Genomic DNA, 22,302 nt, shown 5'->3' on the forward strand with positions numbered 1-22,302 from the left:
CTTTGGCCCTCGGGAATGAAAATTTGGTACAAAGGACTTACTGTGTAGCCTTGTACAAGTCAAGTCCCTGAGTCTGATTTTTCATCACCAAGGATAGAGATAATTATAGCACTCTGCATTATTAAGGTCCTATCTGTGTACAAGAAAAGGTTCAATATCTTTGTAAGGAGAGCAAAGTCCTTCGCCTCCAATATGATTTGCCTTTCATCTTCAAAGGGAAAATTGTCTTCCCCAGAGGCAGCGTTCACTGGGAGTACCAGATTCCTTCATAGACGTTATCTGATTATCAACAAGCTTCCTTTTATTTTTTTGGGAAAATTATAATTTTATCAAATCATCCATGCACACAGTTAAAAGAGTTCAGATCGTTACCTACAGTTTATTTAAAACTGCCCAGTCCCTTGTACCATTGTCTTCTTCCTAAAGATAACTACTTTTAGCTCTTTTTACCTGATAGTATAATATCTTTATTCCAGTTGCTAAATAATGTGTTTGTGTTGCTCCTTCTTTATTTTTTGACTGTGGATATTTTCTACTGATTCTATTATAGAAGATAAGGGAGTTGGCTCTTTGCTGTCCTGTGCCCTCCACATACAAACACATCCTTCTCATTTCCTGTCCTCTCAATGTGATTCTAGTTGGCCAGTGTTTCTGTTGTTGTAATCACAGGAGCATAACTTCAAGCTCAGGCATTTGCAGACTATGGCTAGTTGTCCTTTATCTAAATGAATAATTGCTTCTCTCTTTCTCTCTCCTTAGTTTTATTATTACTAATATAATAAAAAATTAATCACTCATTTTCTCAAACTCAGAGTGTTCAGATTCATCAGCTGTTGCCCTTTTGCATGTCTGTGAAGATGTGTCTTTCCTGGAGTCCTCCGGTACACTGTAACCTGAGAGGTGTCACAGTCATCTCTGTGGGACCCATTTCTCTTGTACACTGATTCCCCTGGTTGTGTCTGAAGTCTTCTTTCTTATGGGTTGAAGTCCTCCTCCTTCTTCTTGTCTTCCTCCTCTACTTACCTCTATTCTTCTTTCCACATCATCCAGTAACTTTCTGAGAAATTGAGATGGGAAGTAAATATTTTGAGACCTCACATGTATGAAATGCCTTTCTTGAACATTGACACTTGGTGAATAGCTTGGCAAGGTATCATAGCCCCTTTTGACGGAAGCTTTGGAAAGTTCAATGGTAAAATGGTCTGCCTAATTAAGGTAGAAAGGCAACCTAAATATTAAGTCTTTTTCTTCTGCTTCCTGAATTGATCAGGATTTACAGAAGGTGACTTTTGGTTTGATGTTCCCCAGAAGCATTCATGTGGGCAAACAGCAGAGCTAGTGAGTTCCCTTGGAGAAAGCAAAAGAAGTGACAGTTCTTGGTGGACTAGCCCTGACTGGAACCAGATTCAGTAAAGGTGGAGGAGAAAGGCCCTGTTCTTCTCAGTTCTTCTCTGTTAATGCCTTGAGGCAGCTTCATCTGACTTGGTAGGTGATACAGCTGACTGGTAGGAATTTTAATAACACAAAATAGAGAAGTCACTATGCAGATAATTCTTAGGAAAACATTGATGATTGTAGCAATTAACAAATCAGAAGTTTAGGCTCATGGACCAGAGCTTGGCAGACTCATCCTTTTAACTAAACAATCTTTTAATTAGCCAGGAGTATCCACTGCTGGATCATCTTGATTCCTGGATTCCTGTCTGTCTGGTTGAACACAGGTGCTTTATGCTCCTATAATTCACCAGCTAGGACTGTGAAGACCAGTGTTGAGGAGGAAAGGGATCTGACGTATTGCTGGATTGTCACATTGCACGTTTTTAAAAGGACTCGAAGTGCAGGAACTCTTTCGTCCCTTATGAACTTCTTTTGGAAGTTTCATGCCTATCGGTTGACTCCAAATCCATGCCTGCTAAGGGAGGAAATAGAACCAAGGAGAATCATGGAGAATTTAAAATTTATTTTCTATTTTTTCACTTTTTGTATGCATAGATTTAGCTTTAATAATCTGCCTGCCTTACAGGATTTTCCTGTTTGCTTTCATATCAAATATGGATTTCATTCCTCATTTTCTTGTTATTTCCTGTCGATGGATTACAGTGTTCCACTCTGCTTTCTGGAATGGGAATTCTTTGCCTCCCTTTTGATCCCTTCATGCCTTCGGTGTTCATTTCAGACCATGAGTGTGCTTTTTCTCAGAGAGAAAAATCAATTTCCTCTGAGCTGAAGAATGGCCCAGGGTTTTTTAATGAGCCCCCAATGCTGTGTTTTGCTTTTTTAATAAAAGAACATTTTTGAGGTCTACAGGCAGTACCCGAAACAACCCCTTGGTCAGTTTCAGTGTCAAACTCAGTGTCAGCCCAATCCGGTCTCCTTTTCCGCAGCTGACGCTAAGACGTGTGTTTTCTTACCGGGTGACTTTGTCCCTCTCTTGGACCCTCAGGTATCCAGATGTACCTCTGCAACAGAGAGCACTATGGCTACCTGCCCATCCCCTTGAAGGCCCACCAGACCCTGCAGGAGGACATCGAGAACCTCATCCACGTGCAGATAGAAGCCATGAGTAAGTGACGCAGAAGCTGGGCCAGTGGCCTTTGTTTCGTTGCCGCGGTGACCAAACGTCTTTCAGGCCTCGAGTTTCGTGGTCCTTGGTCTGCCTTGGCTGAAACATGGATAGCCATCTTTTCATTCATTCTTGAACTTTTCCTAATGTGAAATACGAATGTGACAAGGTCTTTGTCCTCAGGAGCTTCCTGTCCTGATGGAGCGAGTGAGCGAGGTATCCAAGGAAATACTTTTCACACATAGTAAGCGCTATCATAGTGGTTTGTGGAATGAGTTTAAATCCTAACTTGGCTGTTTTCCAATTGTATGACTTTAGGCAAGTAATCGCCTTAGTTATCAAGTGGAGATAAGGGGAGTTCCCAGGGTTTGGAGGAAGATTCATCATTATATATTAGTGCCCTAAATCATTCTACTAAACAGATGACAGATTGAGCATTAAATTGGTCCTGCTGTCTCCAAATCTGTTTTCTTTAAACACATATTATCATTGTCTCTGGGTCTAGCAAGATGTTGGAATTGGTAAGCTCAAAAATCAGTAGTCAAATTTACTGTGTGATGTACAGTGGTGGCCAAAGGAGAAAGTAGCTGGTGCCCCAAGTCCCAGGGAGGATGCTGGGAATGGCTTCCCAAAGCCATCTTCTGTTATTCGTCACTGGACCTTAGAACGTGGACATGGGAGTTGTGGAGGAGGTTGGGAGTCACACTGGGAAGTGAGGCTGGAAAGTGGTCAGGAGCTCCGCCCGGGGGGCCACTGATGATTTAGAAGGGGTTTGGACTTTTCCTGAAAGGAGGGGAGCTTTCTAAGGGATCTGAGGTTAGAAGTTTCAGGTTGAAATCTGGATTTAGGAAGGTCCCTCTAGTGTAAGAGAAGTTATGAATGGAGCATGGGTGGCAATGAGTGCTGCTCTCAGACCAGAGGCAAAAAGACCACTTTGTACATTGAATGGAAAACTGGGCAGAAGATGGTGAGGATCTAATCTGGAGCCGTGGCAGTGGGCAATGGAGAGGAAGGAACAGAGAAGGAGAAATTAGGACATAGATGTGAAAGGTCTTAGCCAAGAGCTGAGTGTAGGTGGATGAGCAAAAAGAAAACTTCCAAGGCCTGAGTGGGATGATTTTTAGGAATTTTAAATGAAATAAGGCATTTAGAATAAGAGAATTTTAAAAGGAAAAACCCACGAGTTTATTTTTAGGTCCATTGAGTTGCTAGTGAAAATCTGTTTCCTACTCCCCTGCTCTCATAGGACAAATTCCTTTTTATCGTATTTTAGGACCTGGCATATCGCCCATCCCTCATAGACATGAGTAAGTATTTGTTGAATACTTAAAGGATTACTGAATGAATGATAGAACAAGGATTGGTTCATTGTGACGGTATGTCTTTAGGAATCTGGTTTGTGAATTTCTCTATTACGTACTGTTTCTGCCTCTTTCCCTGTGTTTCAAGCCCTAGAACACAAGGGTGGAAATCTCATTGTCTTATATCCAAAGTATCTAGCACAGAGCATGGTACACACTTGGTACCAAACAAATATTTGCTGAATGTACAATCAGACGAGTGAACGTATGAATGAGCAAATGAATGAAGACTAAGTAGTCAGTGCACTGACCCTGAAGCTAGAGGAATCAAACTGTTGAACCCAGACTCTGTCACTTATGCAGGGAGAATCCATTTCTCAGAGCTTTAGTTCCCTTGTCTTTGAAGGGAGGATAATAACACCATGCAGGGTTGAAAGGAGCAAATAAAATGGTATGTTTCAACCCAATGAAATAATGAAGTGTAGCTTCACTTAGCACTTGGTAAAGTGCTGCCCCTGGTCATCCTGTTTCATGGCTGCCAGCCTTGACTCCCGAGATGTCAGCTCAGAGAGGGGCTGGCCAGACCTCACGTTCTCTTGTTCTCACCCACATGACTGAGCTGAGAAATTTCAGTACACAGAAATAGGAACTTTGCCAACAGGAATTTTAATGACACAGAATTCCTTTTCTCGCCAGGTAGAATTTATTTAAGAAGAACCTATAAAGTATAGCTTTTGTTATTGCTCTCCCTACATGTGCCAACTCTAATGCTAAGCATTTTATATATGACATTTTATTTCATTTTTTTTTTTCAGTACCAGGGATTTAACCTAGGGGCACTTAACCACTGATCCACATCCTCAGCCCTTTTTATTTTTTATTTTGATAAAGGGTCTTGCTAAGTTGCTTAGGGCCTTGCTAAGTTGCTAAGGCTAGCTTTGAACTTGCGATCTTCCTGCCTCAGCCTACCAAGTCATTGTAATTAAAGGCATGTGCCACCACACCTGGCCATTTTATTTAATTCTTGTAGTTACTTTCTCTGGTTTTGCTTTTGTTGAAATTTCACATTCTGAATTTTAAAATATAGAACATAATTGGAATAATAAGATGATTGGGAAACAAAGCTTTGAGGGTTTCATGCAGAAATATGGGCCAAAGACCCAAGGTGGTGAATAAAATGTTGGTAATGATGAAATCATACCTATCAAGTGTTCTCCTCTAAGGAAAGATGAACTAAACATTGAAAGCACTTTGCACAGTGTTTGGAACCAAATGGGCAGCGAAAACGGCTGCTGGCAGTGTTATTAGACTACACTCATTGGAGCATTAGAACGTGCATTTTTTTGTGAACAAATATGGAATCCAAAACTGTAATGCATAACCCAGCCACTGGGATTACAGGTGTGAACCTTTACGCTGGCTCCTGGTGGTTCTTAAGCTGAGCTTGGATAGGAGCATGGCATTTAAACAGGAATATGGTTGAGAATGAGGAATATAGTGAGGACCCTCAGGGCACAGGGAACAGTGATCAGCCAAAGCATTTCCTCTGGAAAAGTTGACTTAAAACAGTAGAAGGAAATAAAGCTTGAAAGATGGCCATGTCTTAATTGTTGAGGCAGAAAGCCTGTCCTATAGGGCCAGTGAAAGTTTTGGAAGACCAGGTCAAACTATAAGTATCTGCTGTGGCTGTGGCTCAGTGGCAGCTCACTTGTCTGGCATGTGTGAGGCACTGGGTTCGGTTCTCAGCACAGTATATACATAAAATAAAGGTTTATCAACAAGTAAAAAAATAAATAAAAATAATTTTTAAAAAGCTGTAAGTATCTATTTGGCACATACTTGAGTCCATAACTGCTCAAGATTCTGGGGTTTATACAGCAGTGAACAAATCAGGCAGAAGTCTCGCTACTGAGGAACTTATCTTCTAACTGGGAGAGATAGACAAGGCATTAAGGAAGCAGCCACATGAGTATTTGGGGGAACAGTGTTCCAAGCAGAAAGCACAGCACCTCTAAGGGCCGTTAGGGGAAAGCTGGTGGGTTCCAGGGACAAAAGACCAGCATGGTTGAGAACGAGGAGCTGGGTAGAGGGAGATGATCCTGGCTGAGATCTGAGCTGCATGATGAGAAAAGACAGATTTAAGATATTTTGGTGGTAGAGCCCTTCGGACTTAGAGGCCTGGGTGCAGTCTAGGTAGGAAATAAAGAGTGAAGAATGACTCCAGGGTTGTGGCCTGAGATGGGAAAGACTTGGGGAGGGAAGTGTTGGTCATGTGAGCTTAAGATATGTACTAGGTACCCATGTAGGGAAGTCAGAAGGTAGTTGGCTATGTGACTCTGGGACCGAGGGAAGAGGTTCCATCTAGAGGTGGACTTCCGAGAATCATCAACACAGGAAGGAATTTGAAGGCATGAAACAGTGCACACTCCTATAGTAAAAGAACATAGAAGAAGGACAGATCCCGGGGGAGTGGGAAAGACAAACCGCCAGAAAGCTGGGAAGGAACTCAGGAGTGATCAAGACAGAGCCAAATGCTGCTGAGCAGTCAAGGAAAAGGACAAAGAACGGATCATGGGTTCTGTCAAGGTAGAGGGTTGTGTGGAGCTTGACAGGAGCCTCTTCGGGGCAGTGATGGAGATGAGAGCCCCTGGAGCCGGCCAAAGAGAAGACAGAAAGGTGAGAAGCAGGGATCTTTCTGGGGTGGCATGTTAGTCAGCTTTTGCATTGCTGTGACCTAAACACCTAAATACAAGAACAACGCAGAGGAGGGAAGGTTTACTGGGGGCTCAGGGTTTCCGAGGTCTCAGTCCATAGACAGCCCACTCCATTGCTGTGGCCCAAGGGAGGCAGCACATTAGGAGGGAAGGTTCCAGCAGAGGAGCACTGCTCAGCTCATGGTGGGGTCAGGAGGTGGGAGAATAGGGAACTTGAGCCCTCCCAGGGAAGTCCCCAGTGACCCACCCCTTCTGGTCATGCCCCCTATGCATACAGTTACCACCCACTCAGTTCATTCAAACTAGGATGGGCTGAGTGTGTTACAGCTCTCACAATCCAATCATTTTAACCCTCTGAATATTCTTGCATCAATCCAGGAACTTTAAGGGAATGCCTCATATCCATACCATAACGGATAAGAATAGAGAAATGGGTTGGGGCTGCTAGGAGGTGAGAGTATATCGTTGTTGTTTGTTTTGCTTTGCTTTTTGGTTTGGTTTCTTTGTGTTATTTGTTGTGTTATGTGGGGATAGCACAGCATGTTTGTATGCTACTGAGAAGGGTCCAAGATAGAAGGGAAGCTTGATGGTGCCAAAGAGGAGATCATCACAAGGTGGAAGTGCCTAAGAAAGCAAGGAGCTGTAACTCGAGACAGCACAAGTAGACACAGGGATGCTTCATCCCCTGCCGCAAATGGGAAGGTGAAATGCACAGGTGCACTTGCAATTTCGTGTGTGGATTTGAGGTGGAACAAAAAGGCAGATCTAATTGACTCTGAATTCTCTTGGTAATTGTGCAGTCATGAGCTAGAGAGCTGTTGGAGATTTGAGGAGGTTCAAGGTATAAAATAGATCTCTCAGAGACTGGGAGAGTAAATTTTCTGTAGAAGTATATTTGCATCATTTGCCAATTCAGCATCTGTCATTGTAACTTTGAAGTGACCTGGTCAGCACAGTGTATCCTGAGTATGTGGTGATGGGGTTTCATGAGGATCCAGCACTCCCCAGCTGGGACCTCCCCTCCTGAGGTTCTGCCTCACGTGGGCCCAGGGTCTTGCCAGGCAAGATCAGTGGAAGGGAACTCAGGGTCTGTACAAGGAAATGCTCAGGGAGTTTTATAGACTACAGTCTCAGAGATCAGATCGAAAGGGTTTGAGTGGTGTGGGAATGGGTTATAACAACAACTAACACCTGTTAAAAACACAGTGCCTACCTCTTTGCCTGTACTAACTAGTACATGTAACTAGCTCCTAATTAGTACATTAGGAGTTGTTCGGAGAATTTGGGAGAAGACTGGCAGGAGGCTAGATCTTGTAGAGGGGATAGATGTGAATGGATTATGAGGCACAGAGACTGTTCCTGCAAATCACAGCATGAAACAATAAGAAATCTCAGGTACCCATTCTCAGTACCAAAATCTTGAGACAACAGATCATCACATTAAGCTTACTAAGATTATTGGATCTGAAGTTGGATGGTCTAAAATTGAGTTCCAGCTCTGCTAATCACTCACTATCTAACCTTGGGCAAGTTCATATCTGTATTGGTCTCCCTTTGTTTACCTATACAAACAAACAACCACCACCAAAGAGTATAGATAAAATTACATGGTAGCTATGAAAACACTTAAACCATAAAGCACTTAAGTAATTGTTAAGTCCAAGAACAAAATTTGTACTTGAGGAAGATTATTTTGACAACTGTGTGCATAATGAGTCAGGATAGGCAGGCCTGAGAGTATGTTTGAAAAATATGGTCAAGGCCCCGAGCTGGGAGGACCACAGCATGGATGAAGTTCAGGAGAAACTAGAAAGAAGTGTTAGGATTTGACCAGGTGCGATCTCTGAGGTACTTTTCCAGACAAGACTGGTCTAAACGAATAGCTGTAAGCATAGAACTGTGGCCACCAAGGATTAATGTGGAGTGGGGGTTAAGAGCTCAAGTGCAAGAGTCATTTCTTTGTTCAGATACCAACTCTATGAGCCCTGTGACCTCGGGCAAGTTATTTAAGCTTTTGTTTCCTTAACTGTAAAAATAGAGACTCGTACCTGTCACATAGGACATGTGAAGATTAGCTGAATGTGATTACTATACATGTCAAGAGGGCATCCCAGATCCCAGAGAGCCATACGATCTCCATAATGGCAGCTCTAATTATTTAGTCCTAGATCTTGAAACTATCCGAAAGCCAGTGAAGTCCATTGTCCTAAGTGGTGGTATAGGAGGCACTACTTCCAGGAAGGAATTCAATGTCAAGTTGAATAAGCTGTGAATGATGGAGTCAGAAATGACCACAACAAAAGCTGGGACCTACTAACCTTCAAGTGTGATGTCAGCAAAGACATATCCTGCTCTCCCTTTAGTAAGTTTCTTAGGTCTGATTCTTTGGAATTTCCTGTGTCTCCCTATGGTTTTAGTGCCACCATCATTGATGAAATCCAGGCACACTCTTTTTTTTTTTTTTCCCCCAACAGCCACTTACAGCTTTTGTGGAATACTTGTCCTGTGAATGTCCTTATTTGATGCCCATATTTGATGGTAAGAAAGTGACTGGAAGCAGCCTGAAGCCAGTGAGTGCCAACCGGAAACTAGTCGCCTAGAAAGGGTAATATAAAGTATAACTCAGGTCTAAGGCCAAGGAGGAAGACTTAGACCATTTCCACAGCATGACCAATAGGAAGGGGTTGTAACATTAAGTTTCTTTCTCTTCAAAACCTAACCCTGTACATTTGGACCCTGCATGTTGATTTTGAAGGAAACTGATAAGTAGTAGTGGAGCAGAAAGGATCAAGCTATTCTGAGCTGCTGTTGGAAAGAATAATACACCTGCCATGGACCCCCAGAAATGTGACTGTCAGGGTCAGGTTTGAAGTGATGAGACCAACTCCTGTGTTTGGCCAAGGAAAGCTGTCTCACTACCTTCTAGAATTTCACATGATTTGATCCTAAGTGAAACTGGCCATGGTTTCTCTTAGTACCTCGGTGAAGGGTAAGTTAAGCAGATCAGACCCTTTGCGCAGTATCTCAAGAAGGGCGGACTTGTGCTGGGCTGCCAAACTGTGCCCATATCTCTTTGACTTCAAGCAATGGTGGCTCATTTTCTGCTCATCAGAGTCGCAGTCCTCCTGTCTTCCTGGGCAGCTCTCTCCAGGTGTGGAACATTCCAGGCTCTGCAGATCTGTGCCTTCTCTGTCTTAACACATGCTGCTGCCATCCCTGGTGACACTGGGATGGGACAGGGAGGAGGATTTGGAGAGCCAAGCCAAGCAGCTGTCATCCAAACCTCCTCAGGAAGTCACATGGCCCTGACTAACTTCATGGGCAAGAAAGTGTATTCATTTCATGTGCCCAGAAGAGAGGAGAGAGGGTGCTGATGAGAGTAGTGATGGACATCACTCACAGATCTTTAAACAACCCAGTGATCAGCTCTCATTTCAAATTTTCTTTATCTCTTTAAGAAAAATCAAATTAGTGCTTTGAATTTGTACAAGACCAAAAAATCTTCAAGACCTTCTCAACCATTTCCTCTAAACCATTAAAGCATATAGCATATAAGAAGGCTTTTCTGAGGGTCAATAATCTTCCATCATCTCTGTACCCAGCCTGAGAGGTGAGCCGGCCCTTTGAGGCGAGATGGAGTTAAAACAAAAGCCCTTCTGTACACCTGTAGCTGCCCCTGCCTGGATGGGATAAAAGTAGTCCTAGGCTTTGACAATTTTTAAAAATGTACAGAAAAAGAACATTCTTCAGGGAGGATAAAACTAACCTATTTCTGAGCTCTTTCGCCATGGACCACAGTAGGTAAAATAGTTAAGAGAATTTATTACATTATTGTGGTCATGCTTTGCATGCAGATCTATTTAAATTTTACAATCCAGCAAGAGATACATTTGTTATCCCAATTTTGCATGTGAAGAAACAGGCTTAGAGAGGTCTCATAACTCTCCTAGGCCCTCACTGGCTGGATCATCTGACTCCAGAACCCTCTCTCTTGGCCATTATGCTAACCTGCCTCCAAACCCAATTAAAGTAAGTCTTCAGGGATGTGGAGCAGATACTGCAATTTGCATATGCACAAGTGCCCTCACAACCAGTGCCTGACCCTCAGGCTTCCTGGAGAACTGCTGAGTGGTTGTCCCCTGCCCTGGGTGTCCAGGGTGATTCCAGCCCTGGTGATCAGGTGGGCAGATGGAATTCTGTTTTCTGACCCTTTCCCTAACAAAGCACTCCATGTGTTTCTTGTGTCTTCCAGTTGACCGTCCTCCCATGGAACCCTCCCAGTTTGTGTCAGTTGTCCCTAAATATCCAGACAAGATGGGATTTGATGAGGTAGGAAAGTGTCTCTGTGTGTGTGCATGGGTGCAAATGTTTGTATGCTGGAACACAGCTGAGTGTGTGTCTGAGGGCCAGCAGGCTGGGCTGAAAATACCTTCCCACCCTCCCACGCTTGTTCCAGACAGAGATGATGTCCCAGCCTGAGGGGCTGAGGGCTTGGGGAAAGTACTGAGTTTTTGTTATGCCCCATTCTTCCTCCAAAAGGAGGACTGTGGTAAAGTGAGTTGATCGTTCAGTCAGAAAGAAGTAACTAGTAGTGAAAGTGAATTCACCATGTTTTATCAACCGTCTTACCGAGGTTCAAGGGTAAGGTGAAGAGGACATATGGTTTAGCCATAGGAGGACATTCACTTCACTCTGCCATAGATGAGTGAGTGGAAACTATTCTGGAACACTTTATTTTCCATCTGTCCTTCTTCCATGGAAAAAGGTTGGAGGACAGAGTTGAGAGGACAGAGAAGGAGAGAGGAAACTTGTTCTAAAATTCTGCCTTTCCACAGGCAAGAACTTCAAAACAACCTTCTGTGAAAAGAATAAGTCAGGACTAGGGGGGTGTGCAGCTCAGTGGTGCAGCAGTGAGGCTCTGGGTTCAATACCATAAGAACAGAGAGAGAGACAGAGAAGGAGAGAGAGAGACAGAGAGGGAGAGAAAGAGAAGATACAGAGGTGCCTCTATTGGCAATATGCACAAAAGACGCTTGACAAGGCCAGCACTGTGACTCCATGTCACTGACTCCTTCATGAGTCTCTTGCATGGCTTCTGTCATTCAGGAGGAGTCTAGAAGCTGGGACAGCTTCTCAAAAATCCACGAACTGAGACAGATTCTTCCATGAATTCTGGATATGCTTATTGGTCAAACATCATGCTCTGTGCTGCTTAATGGAGGGAAATGCCATACTGCACTGTAACATGTACACACATGTACACATGTGCACATACATGTAACATACATGTGTGTTCCCAAAGTAGGTCCTCCTGCTGGCACCGAGAATTGGGATTTCTTCCATAAAATTGATTCAGAGCTAGTCTTCAGGAATGGGAATGAATGTTTCATGAATACCAAATGCAAAGAGGAAGCAACATTCTGCTACTTCCACGGAGGGCAGAATGAGAAGAAATGGATTTAAGTGTAGTGAAATAGGACTAGACCCAGTTGTAGATAGTTTTCAAAAATGACCGGGGCTGCAGAAAAACTTGTTCCACCTCACACGCTGGCCCTGCTTCTGCGTGGTACTGGAGCCTTCCTTTCCTGTGACCCTTACCAGTGTCTTTACATAATTCATTTTTCCTCCTAAAATCACATTTCTGTAAGGACCCAAACTGTCCTTCTATAAGGACAAATAAAATGGGCCAAAACAAGATCTCACTCTGGTTCTCTTTTGGCAGGACAAGGTGTTAGAACTGGGTCACTCTTAGGGTCCCTCTGGAAAATGCCACTCCAGGAAGTGACACACTCGGAGGCTCTACTTTCCTGAGGCTGGGACGTGGGAAGGTATTTTCAGAGCCTTTTCAGTCCTGGTCCTGTGACCTCATCAGTGGTGTCTGGGCTCCATTTGGCTGCCCGGCCCTTTTCTCTGTTTATTCTTTACTAAGTACGAGCGAGCAGTCTGTTTTTCCTTCATGGCCACCATTTTTATTGCACTTGCCCCGGTAGGGACACGTCTTTATTGCACTTGGACTGTTATTGACTAAAGGCCTCCAGACTGAAGGTCTCTGGTTTGAGGGGACTATTTAAATGCATTTTTTCCCCTGTTTTGTCCTGTTGCTGTTTTCCTGGAGCGAGCCCAGGTGGCCCCATGCTTGTACAAGAGGAAATGCCCTTTCCTTTCCATGTCTGTAAAACTGGGGGATAGAGCACGGCTCATGACCGTGATTCTCACCAGGTTGAAAATGAAACATTAAAGAACACAACTCATGAGGTTATAAAGTCCCAAGTAATAAGGCAAATAGAGGCACCACAGAAATTATTTTTTATAAAAAATAATTATCCAGCTAAGTAAACAAAGGAGGTAATAAAAAAATCATGATGCACTCAATCTGCTTTGCCCTGCATTAGGTGGATAATTTTCTAAGAGAACATGTTGCTCTCCTCAGTTTCTTTGCCCAGGGATTTGTAAACAAATAGAAGTGAGAATATGTTGCAGGGGAAGGTTAAAATTTTATTCAATGTAGCTTTTGATCCTAGTAAAATAGACAATATATTTATGATTACATTCAGAATGATCATTGAACCAAAGCTTAATGCAGTTTATTCTAAACTTAAGCTTGGTTATAAGACATAATTTCTTTTTTATTTTGATCACAGTATAAAGCAAAATTTATTATAAGCCCCAAATAGAAGTTTTTACTCATATGAGATTTTTTGAGAGATGAGTTTACTCAACTTCCGTTTTTTAATATTTATTTTTTAGTCGTAGTTGGACACAGTACCTTTATTTCACTTATTTATTTTTATGTGGTGCTGAGGATCAAACACAGAGTCTCACACATGCGAGGCAAGTGCTCTACCGCTGAGCCACAACTCCAGCCCCTCAGCTCCCTCTTTTCTTTTCTTTTTTTTTTTTATTTTTTTTAATTTTTATTGTTGGTTGTTCAAAACATTACATAGTTCTTGATATATCATATTTCACACTTTGATTCAAGTGGGTTATGAGCTCCCATTTTTACCCCATATACAGATTGCAGAATCACATCAGTTACACATCCACTGATTTACATGTTGCCGTACTAGTGTCTGTTGTGTTCTGCTGCCTTTCCTATCCTCTATCAGCTCCCTCTTTTCATAGAGGCATACAGATGTTATAGAAGTCATACGGGTGTTTCATTGGGATGAAGTCAGCATCCTCTGACTTATTCCTGTAGGTTTCTCCCTCACTGTGTTTTGCGTCAAGATCATTTCTTGCTGACTGCTAAAGTCTTCCCACTTTGGAGGGCTAATTGAACATTGAAAATCAATTTTTACTGCTTCTAGCAAGAAGATCTTATTAAAATGCTACTTGCCCGTGATCACAGTCACAAGGCTTTAGGTTTTTCTGTGGTTCCTTAAATCTGGAATAGCCGGGAGAGCCTCATTGCCTGTGATTCCTTAGAGCAGCCTTTTGTGTATTAGTCATGCAGCCCTTGGGGATTCCCAGGCCAAGGTGAGGAGGAGAACACAGCCCTCGTGGGGGAGGATCTGTACTCCATTCTACCTTACGTCACAGACCCAAAGGTGTCCTTTCCACAGTGAAGCTGCAACTCCTGCCCAAGATGCTTTGTTTTGTCTCTGTTAATAGCTGCAACCTGCTAGTTTCTGTTTCTGTGATCACACTTGCTCAGCAGCTGGGGCAGGAACCAGAGCTGCCTGGAGAAAAGGGAAGGGATGAAAGCTACTTGCATGGAACCATCTTGGAACCTGCAAGTCTGTACTGTAGAAAAGACACTGAGAACAAAGGGCTGTGCTCAGCCTTTGGAGAAGATTCTGCTGAGCCTGCACTGTGCATGTACACATATGTACATGTGTGTGAATAAGCCTTGCTCTTCTGCACCTCCAAGGGCCGTTTGTCTCTTTCCATTGCCATAATTTTCCATATTTTTTCCTGTATTTTCTCCCATATTTTCTGGAATAATAGCATTTCCACTTAGTGTCAAAATTGGGTCTTTCCTTCCCTCCTTTATCCAAGAACCACCCCCAAGAACAGGGCTCCTTTTCTTTAGTTTCTACCTTAGTTTCTACGGGAGTTGGAGAATTCTGGCAAGGAAGCTACTAAAATAGAGGCTTCGATTATTCATTTTGGGACCTTTGGAAATAAAAGCAGCATAGGAAGACTTTAGATTTTTCTTATTTTTTTGAATGATGTTAAATTTATCCAGTGGATTTATCTGTGTATTACTGGTGAGGTGGGACCATTATTATCCCATTTCACAGATGAGGATACTGACACAGAAACTGACCCAAGGCAAACCCTCAGCAAGTAACAAGACCTACCCTGAGACTGCCTATCAATTTGACCACCTGGCAGGAGGCTTCCTACCCCTCAGGGCTGTATTGGGTTTAATTCATCTTTGGCCTCATGAAGAATAACTTTTTGAGCTTTCTCAACAGTAGAGAGAACATGTTTATCAGTGAATATCAGAGGAACAAAGAGTTAAGTCACTACCAATGATAATATTTTGAAAGTAGCTCATTTTTCCTCTATAAAATATTTTTGTTTTTTAAATTTCTTTTTAGCTGTTGATGGCTCTTTATTTTATTCACTTATTTTTATGTGGTTCTGAGAATTGAACCCAGTATCTCACACATGCTAGGCAAGCGCTCTGCCACTGAGCCACTACCCCAGCCCTAAAAAATGTTTTTAAAAAGCAAATCTTCACAGTAGTTTTCCTGTCCTTTCCTTGTCTTACCTTAAACTTTGACCCTAACATTTGCTAAACTTTTCAAACAGCTTGAAATAAGATGGGGTCATTTATGGTTGTTTTTATTTCCCCCCTTTTGCCTCCTGCATTAGATTTTCATGATCAACCTCAAACGCAGAAAGGACAGGCGGGACCGGATGCTGCGCACGCTCTATGAACAGGAGATCGCGGTCAAGATAGTTGAAGCGGTGGATGGGAAGTGAGTGGGGCTTGACTCCCTGCGCAGATGTGGTTGGAGAGGGGAGGTGTCTTCTCTGACAGGGAGTTAGTCCTGTCTGAGGCTTCAAGTGTCCTGGTCGTTAGGGATGGACACATTGCACAGATGCCATTAGGTAGCACTGAAGTTAGTTTCACCATGTAGGACAGGCCTGAGGTCCACTTCCCAACTGGTGACCTTTGGTCTGCATGACACTGAAGACTCACATTGGACTTGATTGTCCCCTGTCTCTGACCATTCTTGCAATAGCCCTGGTGGTTCCCAGCTTTCTGTGTTGTGACAGAAGAAGGAATGTCAACTTGAGGTGTCTAGACTTGAAGAAAGTAAGCAGAAAACCACATAAAGGTCTCCATGTCCTATAGTGTGAGGCACATGCCACAGCCCACCTGCGATGACCAGAGTGGCCATATTTCCTGGGAATATGGCAGGAAAATCACACAGAGAAACCCAGTTGGATTCTTTTGCTGCTGTTTTGCTTTGCTTTGCCTTTTTTTTTTTTTTTTTTGCCACCCCAAACTATTTCAAGGCACAGATTTTTGCAAAACATGAGTTTCCCTGTTAGATGCTGGTTAAGAATATGAGTGGCATTGTTCTCTGTTTACATAGTGCCAACTAACGGGTGTGGCTAGCAGCTGCTCAAGTTCTTATGACTCCCGTAGAGAATCTCATCAGAGTTTCTCAAGGTGACTCCCCCAGATAGTCCCAGCGATGGTTACCAGGACACCACATTGCTTTTCTTTTCAGACTTGTTAAATCGTGATCTCGAGGGGTGGACCCAGGAACTGCCTGTAAGAAGCCTCAAAATAATTCTTGGGGAGAGTTGCCATATGAAATACTGGATATTCGGTTGAATTTTGTCCCAAACATTACATGGGACTTAGCTATACCAAAAACAAATTTTCATTGTTTATTTGCAATTTAAATTCGATTGCTATTTCTGTGCTTTTGCTTGCTAAATCCAGTAGCTCTATTCTTGGGTGAGTTTGGGAACCACTGTTTTTAAACACCTCCCCAAACCCCTGACCCCTTTAGGGACCAGGGAAACTAGTTGAGCCATGAGAATTCTTTATGTGTTTTGAATACAAGTCCCTTACCAGATCTATAATTTGCAAATATTTTCTCCCAGTTTGTGAATTGTCACAGTTTCATGACGACATCATTAAAGCAGAAAAAGAAGTTTTTTAATTTTGATTAAATCCAATTTGTTGTTGTTGTTCTTGTTGCTTGTGCTTTGGGTATCATATCTAAGAATTCAAATTCAAACCCAAAGCCATGAAGACTTAATATTTTGTTTTCTACTAATATTTCTGTAGTTTTATCCCTTACATTTAGGTCTTTGATCTATTGAGATATATTTTTTATATATGCTGTGAGGTAGGGGTCCAAATTTATTCTTTTGTATATGGATATCTAGGAGTCCTTGTATCATTTGTAAAAAGACTGTTATCTCCCCCACTGAATTTTCTGGCACCCTTGTTAAAGATTAATTGACCATATATGTAAAGGTCTATTTCTGAACTCTTAATTCCATCCAATTAATTGATAGATCTGTCCTTATGCCTGTGCTGTATTGGCTTGTTGACTGTGGCAATGTATGTAAGAAAATATTTGTCCCTCAACTTTGCATTCTTTTTTTAAGATTGTTTTAGCTATTCTGGGTCCCTTGCATTTCCCTATGAATTTCAGGACTATCTTGTCAACTTGCATACACACAAAGTCAGGCAGCTTGGATTTTGATAGGAATCACATCGAATCTGTAGCTCAGTTTGGGGAGTATTGCTATCTTAACAACATGAAGTCTTATGATTGATAATCACAGCATGTCTTTTCATTTTTGTAGATCTTCTGTAATTCCTTGAATGATGTTTCATTACTTTTACTTTATAAGTCTTGCATTTATTTTGTGAAATTTATTCTTAAATAATATCTTTTATATTATGGTAAGAGAATTATTTCTGTAATTTCATTTTCAGAGTTAGATATATAGAAACATGATTGATTTATGTACATTGATCATGTATCCTGCAACCTTGCTGAATAGTGTGTGCAGGCACACATTCCTTAGGACTTTTTTGTGTGTGCAAGATAGTGTCATTTGCAATTAGAAATAGTGTTACTTTATCTTTTCCAATCCGCATACATTTATTTCTTTGTCTCACCTACGACCCTGGCTAGATCCTCAGGTACAATATTGAATAAAGTGAAAGAAGACATTCTTATCTAGTTCCAGATCTTAAGAAAAGCATCTATGCCAGGTGCAATGGCATGCACCTGTAATTCCAGTGGTTTGGGAGGCTGAGACAAGAGGATTGAGTTCAAAGCCAGCCTCAGCAACTTAGTGAGGTCCTTTACAACTCAGCAAGACCCTGTCTCTAAATAAAATGTGTATAAAAGGTGGGGAGCTGAGGATATGGTTCAGTGTTTAAGCATCCTTGTGTTCAAAAGAAAGCAACTAGACTTTCCCCATTAAGTATGATGTTTGCTGTGGGTTTTTCACAGAAGGCCTGGGGTTGGGGAAGTTGCCTTTTATTCCTATTTTGTGAAGTATTTTTATCATGAAAGTAATGTTGGATTTTGTCAAATGCTTTTTTCTGTGCTGTTGAGATGACACACAGTGTGCCAAAACATGTAACAGGATTTCCAGGGGGGAGTTGCAGCTATGAATGCCTATGTTAAAAACAGATGATCTCAAATAGATAATCTAACCAACCGCTTTAAGAAACTACAAGAACAAAAGCAAACTAACCTCAAATCAAGTAGGAAAAGAACATAATGAAGACTACAATTGAAATAAATGAATGAAAGAACAGAGAAATAATAGAGAATGTCCAAGAATGGTTATTGGATAAGATCAAAAAATACTTTACGTAGGTTGATGAATTTAAAAAATGACTAGAATCCAATGATTAAAATAAAAAACAGAAGAGGGGACATTCCTACAGATCCTACAAAAGTAAAAAGGATTATACTGTGAACAATCATTGGCTAAAATTAGATAACTTCCATGAAATGGATGAATTGACAGAAAGATGTAAACTACTGAAATCGACCCAAGGAAAAAGTAGAAATTCTGAATAAACATAGAGCAAGTAAAGAAGGCGAGTTAGTAATCAAAAAATTCCCACAAAGAAAAGTCCACAACCAGATGGCTTCACTGGAAAATTCTGCCAGATATTTAAAGAAGAATTAATACTAACGCTTAACAAACTCTTCAAAAACAGAACAGGAGGGAACGTACCCCAGATGATTCTATGAAGCCAGTATTGTTCTAATACAAAACCAAAGACATTGCAAGAAAACTACGGACCACTATCTCTCATTAATACAGATGCAAAAACCTTCAAGAAAACGGCAAATAGAACCCAGCAACATACAAAAAGGATTATACAGCACAATCAAACGAAATTTATTCCTGAATTGCATGCTTGGTTTAATATGTGAAAGTCTGTCAAAGTAATGTAGCATATTCATAGACGGAAGTCATACATGGTCAGTTTGGGTATACTATGTTTTTTCTATTTCAAAATATTTTCTAGTTTTCATTATGCTTTCTCCATTAAGTTAATGGAGTGATTGTTTAGGAATGTGTTAATTTCACAGATTTATGAATTCCCCAAATTTCCTTTGTTTGTGATTTTTAATTTCATTCCATTGTAATTGGAGAACATACCTAGTATGATTTCAGTCCTTTTTAAGTATACCAAGGCTTGATTTATGGTCTATATGGTCCCTATGGCCTAACATATGATCTCTCTTAAAGAATGTTCCAAGTGCACTTGAAACAATGGTATTTTGCTCTTGTGAACAGAGTGTTCTACAGATGTCTCTCAGGTCCAGTTGCTTCATATGCTATTCAAGTCTCCTATTTCTTTGTTCTCTAACCTAGTTCTTCTGTCCAGTGTTGAAGGCAGGATATTACAGTCTCCCACTATGAATGTTGCATCGTCTATTTCTCCTTTCAGTTCTGCTAGATTCCACTCTGTGTTTGGGGAATCTGCATTAAGTACATATGTATTTATAATTGTTTTAACTTCCTGATGGATTTTATCATCTGCCTTTGTGTCTAGTAGAAATTTTCTCTAGAGCCTTATTTTATCTGATGTTAACGTAGCTCCTCCAGCTCTCTTGTGGTTACTATTTGGTATTGTGAAATAATAAGATACAGTCTATCTTTTTCCTCCTTTTACTTTCAATCTATTTGAGTTTTTTATATCTAAATTATGTCTCTTGTAGACAGCACATAGTTGGATGTTTTTAAACTTGATCTCTGTCTCTGAATGCGGTGTTCAGCCCATTTGCCTTTACCACCTTTTCCCCCAGGTCCTCAAGGTCAGCCAGAGGTCTTATCAGGTTCCTCTCAGGTCTTTTTTTTGGGGGGGGGGTACTCACCCTTGAATACATCTAGAATCTTCTAGTTCTCAAGAATATGCTGGAGAGCTGGGGCTGGGGCTCAGTGGTAGAGAGCTTACCTAGCACGTGTGAGGCCCTGGGTTCAATTCTCAGCACCGAATATAAATAGATAAAATAAAGGTCTATTGACAATTAAAAAGAATATTAAAAAAAAAAAGAATATGCCGGAGCTTTTCAAAGCTCCCTATGGACATCTTATTCCTTGGTTTTTCCTTTAAAATGTTTCCTTTAGGTGTTCCCGTCGCCTTCACTGGTCATGCTGCCTGGGTCGTTGTAACGTAAGCGGTTGCTACTGGTGGTTTTTTGACATACTCTGCAGAGAGGACTGTTCACAGAGAATGAACCTGAGTCAGGTCAAATCGAGACAAGGTCTGAGAAAGGAGCTTTTCAGGGACTGCCAGAGAGGTTGAATAGGGATTGTTTTGCAGGGACAGGTCTTCAGGAGAGTCCTAATCCACCCTGTCTCTTCCAGTGGCTAGGAGGTGGCTGTTTTCACAGCTATAAAATAGTTGCGAGGCGCTGGTTTTCGAGACTTCTGTAGGGCTGGGATGAGGTTTAGGGCTGGAGTTAGCTCCACGCAGCTCACTGTGCTTACAGAGACTCTGTAGGGGTTTTTGTTTGTTTGTTTTTAAATAACTATTCCTTGGATTGTTGTAATTGTTTAGCTAATTTTCAGAGTTCTAGAAAAGCTGACTGTGACAATTTTCACCAGTGTCCTCATTACTTTTATGGATGAGCGGATTTTCAGAGTCCCGCACACTACCATTTTGGAAATGATTCCTATTTATTTTTATCATCAACATTGTTTTAATTTTAGGTCCAAAGGAAAGACCCACAGAGGCACACGCTTCCTAACCCCACCCTTCCTCTCTTCTTCCTGGCTGTACTGAATGCTCCTAGGAACCACTTTTCCTGCATCAAGAGAGCACTTTTTGGAAAGTTTTCAGACAACCTCAGATACTTAGAAGCATGTTGGGCACCACGGTGGTGTATGACAATGAGAGACACCATCTCAGTCTCCACACACCTCATGATGCCACTGTGACACTTTAACCTTGAGTAACTCATACAGAATAACAGGAAACTGAGAAGTCCTTCTCTCTGTGTGTAGCGGCTCTGGGAAACCCCTGGGATTCTCTGTGGGGGCCACGGGGTGAGGATGCCCCGACCTGTGTTTTCAGCCCTGCTTTCTGTCCTGCAGGGCTCTCAACACAAGCCAGCTGAAGGCCTTGAATATTGAAATGCTGCCAGGTTACCGAGACCCCTACTCCTCCAGGCCTTTAACCAGGGGTGAGATCGGCTGCTTTCTTAGTCACTACTCTGTCTGGAAAGAGGTAAATGATGCTTGATTTAGAGGTGCAGCTTTGTAACGAGGAGAAAGAAGAATGGGATGTTGAGGGGATTAGGACCAGAGGGCAAGTGAGCCTGTGACTTTTCTGGAAGGCAGTGGGTTGCTCCTGCCTATGACTCCCTGTGGCCCAAGGCCAGTAGCCCTGGTGCCCCCTGGGACACTGACAGGGGAAGAGAGCCACATCCCGGGAGCCTTACTCCTGTTAGTTCATTCTCCTTACCAACAGGAATGCCTGTACCCATCTGTCATGTTAGCAGTGGTTGTGTGACTTGATACAGGAAGTCACACAGAAGTCTCACGGGTGGGTTAGGAGGACAGACCTTTTACCCAAGAGGAAGTTATTAAATAACTCAACTGGGTAAGAGGAGGCAGAGCTGAAACTTGACCCCAGGTCTTACAGATCAAGTTCTTGATTGGAGTGTGGGGTTCCCAAATAAGGGTCAGCTCCTGCAAGAAAAGAAGGAGTCCCCAAATAAAGAATCTTAAAGTAAAGTACCTTCTCTCATTTGATGGTCCAGTTCATGTCTTTTTTTTTTCCTTTAAACTTTAATGACATGCAATATATATATATATAAAGATACAGCTCGAATAAATCTCACAAACGGAACAACACACCTGTATTAATCAACATCTGGATCAAGAGACAGGTTACCAGCTTTCCAGAAGTGCCCCTCTCTGTACTTCCCCTTGGTCACCTCCCCAAGGGTAATCACCATCCTGACTCCCAAGAGCAAGACACAGCTTTGCTTCTTTTTGTACTTTCTTTTATATGAATGAAATCTCACAGTCCGTGAAGCCTCTCAGCATTGTATTGGGGAGATTCGCCTGTAACATTGCACTCAGTTACAGATCAGACCTCCTCACTGCTGTGAATATACCATAGTTTACCCTTTATTCTGTAGAGGAACATTTACTTAAGAGTCCAGTTATGAGCTACTATACCCTTGACTTTCCAATACTTATTCCAATACTTATTTATCTAATAAAAAGTGAGTGTCAAACTTTTCACAGGGTG

The 22,302-nt window shown here is 41.9% G+C and overlaps 1 protein-coding gene across 1 annotated transcript in view; it reads left to right on the plus strand.

Moving 5' to 3' along the window:
* Colgalt2 (collagen beta(1-O)galactosyltransferase 2) overlaps positions 1 to 22,302 on the plus strand; it is a 98,019-nt gene that overhangs the window by 69,380 nt on the left and 6,337 nt on the right. Inside the window, exons 6-9 of the mRNA XM_048809853.1 lie at positions 2,444 to 2,563; positions 10,831 to 10,907; positions 15,402 to 15,508; positions 21,138 to 21,270. Of these exons, the coding sequence (XP_048665810.1) occupies positions 2,444 to 2,563; positions 10,831 to 10,907; positions 15,402 to 15,508; positions 21,138 to 21,270 (437 nt within the window). The remainder of the gene's footprint in view (positions 1 to 2,443; positions 2,564 to 10,830; positions 10,908 to 15,401; positions 15,509 to 21,137; positions 21,271 to 22,302) is intronic.

Source organism: Marmota marmota, unplaced genomic scaffold, assembly GCF_001458135.2.
Source record: "Marmota marmota marmota unplaced genomic scaffold, marMar, whole genome shotgun sequence".
NCBI classification, from domain to species: domain Eukaryota; kingdom Metazoa; phylum Chordata; class Mammalia; order Rodentia; family Sciuridae; genus Marmota; species Marmota marmota.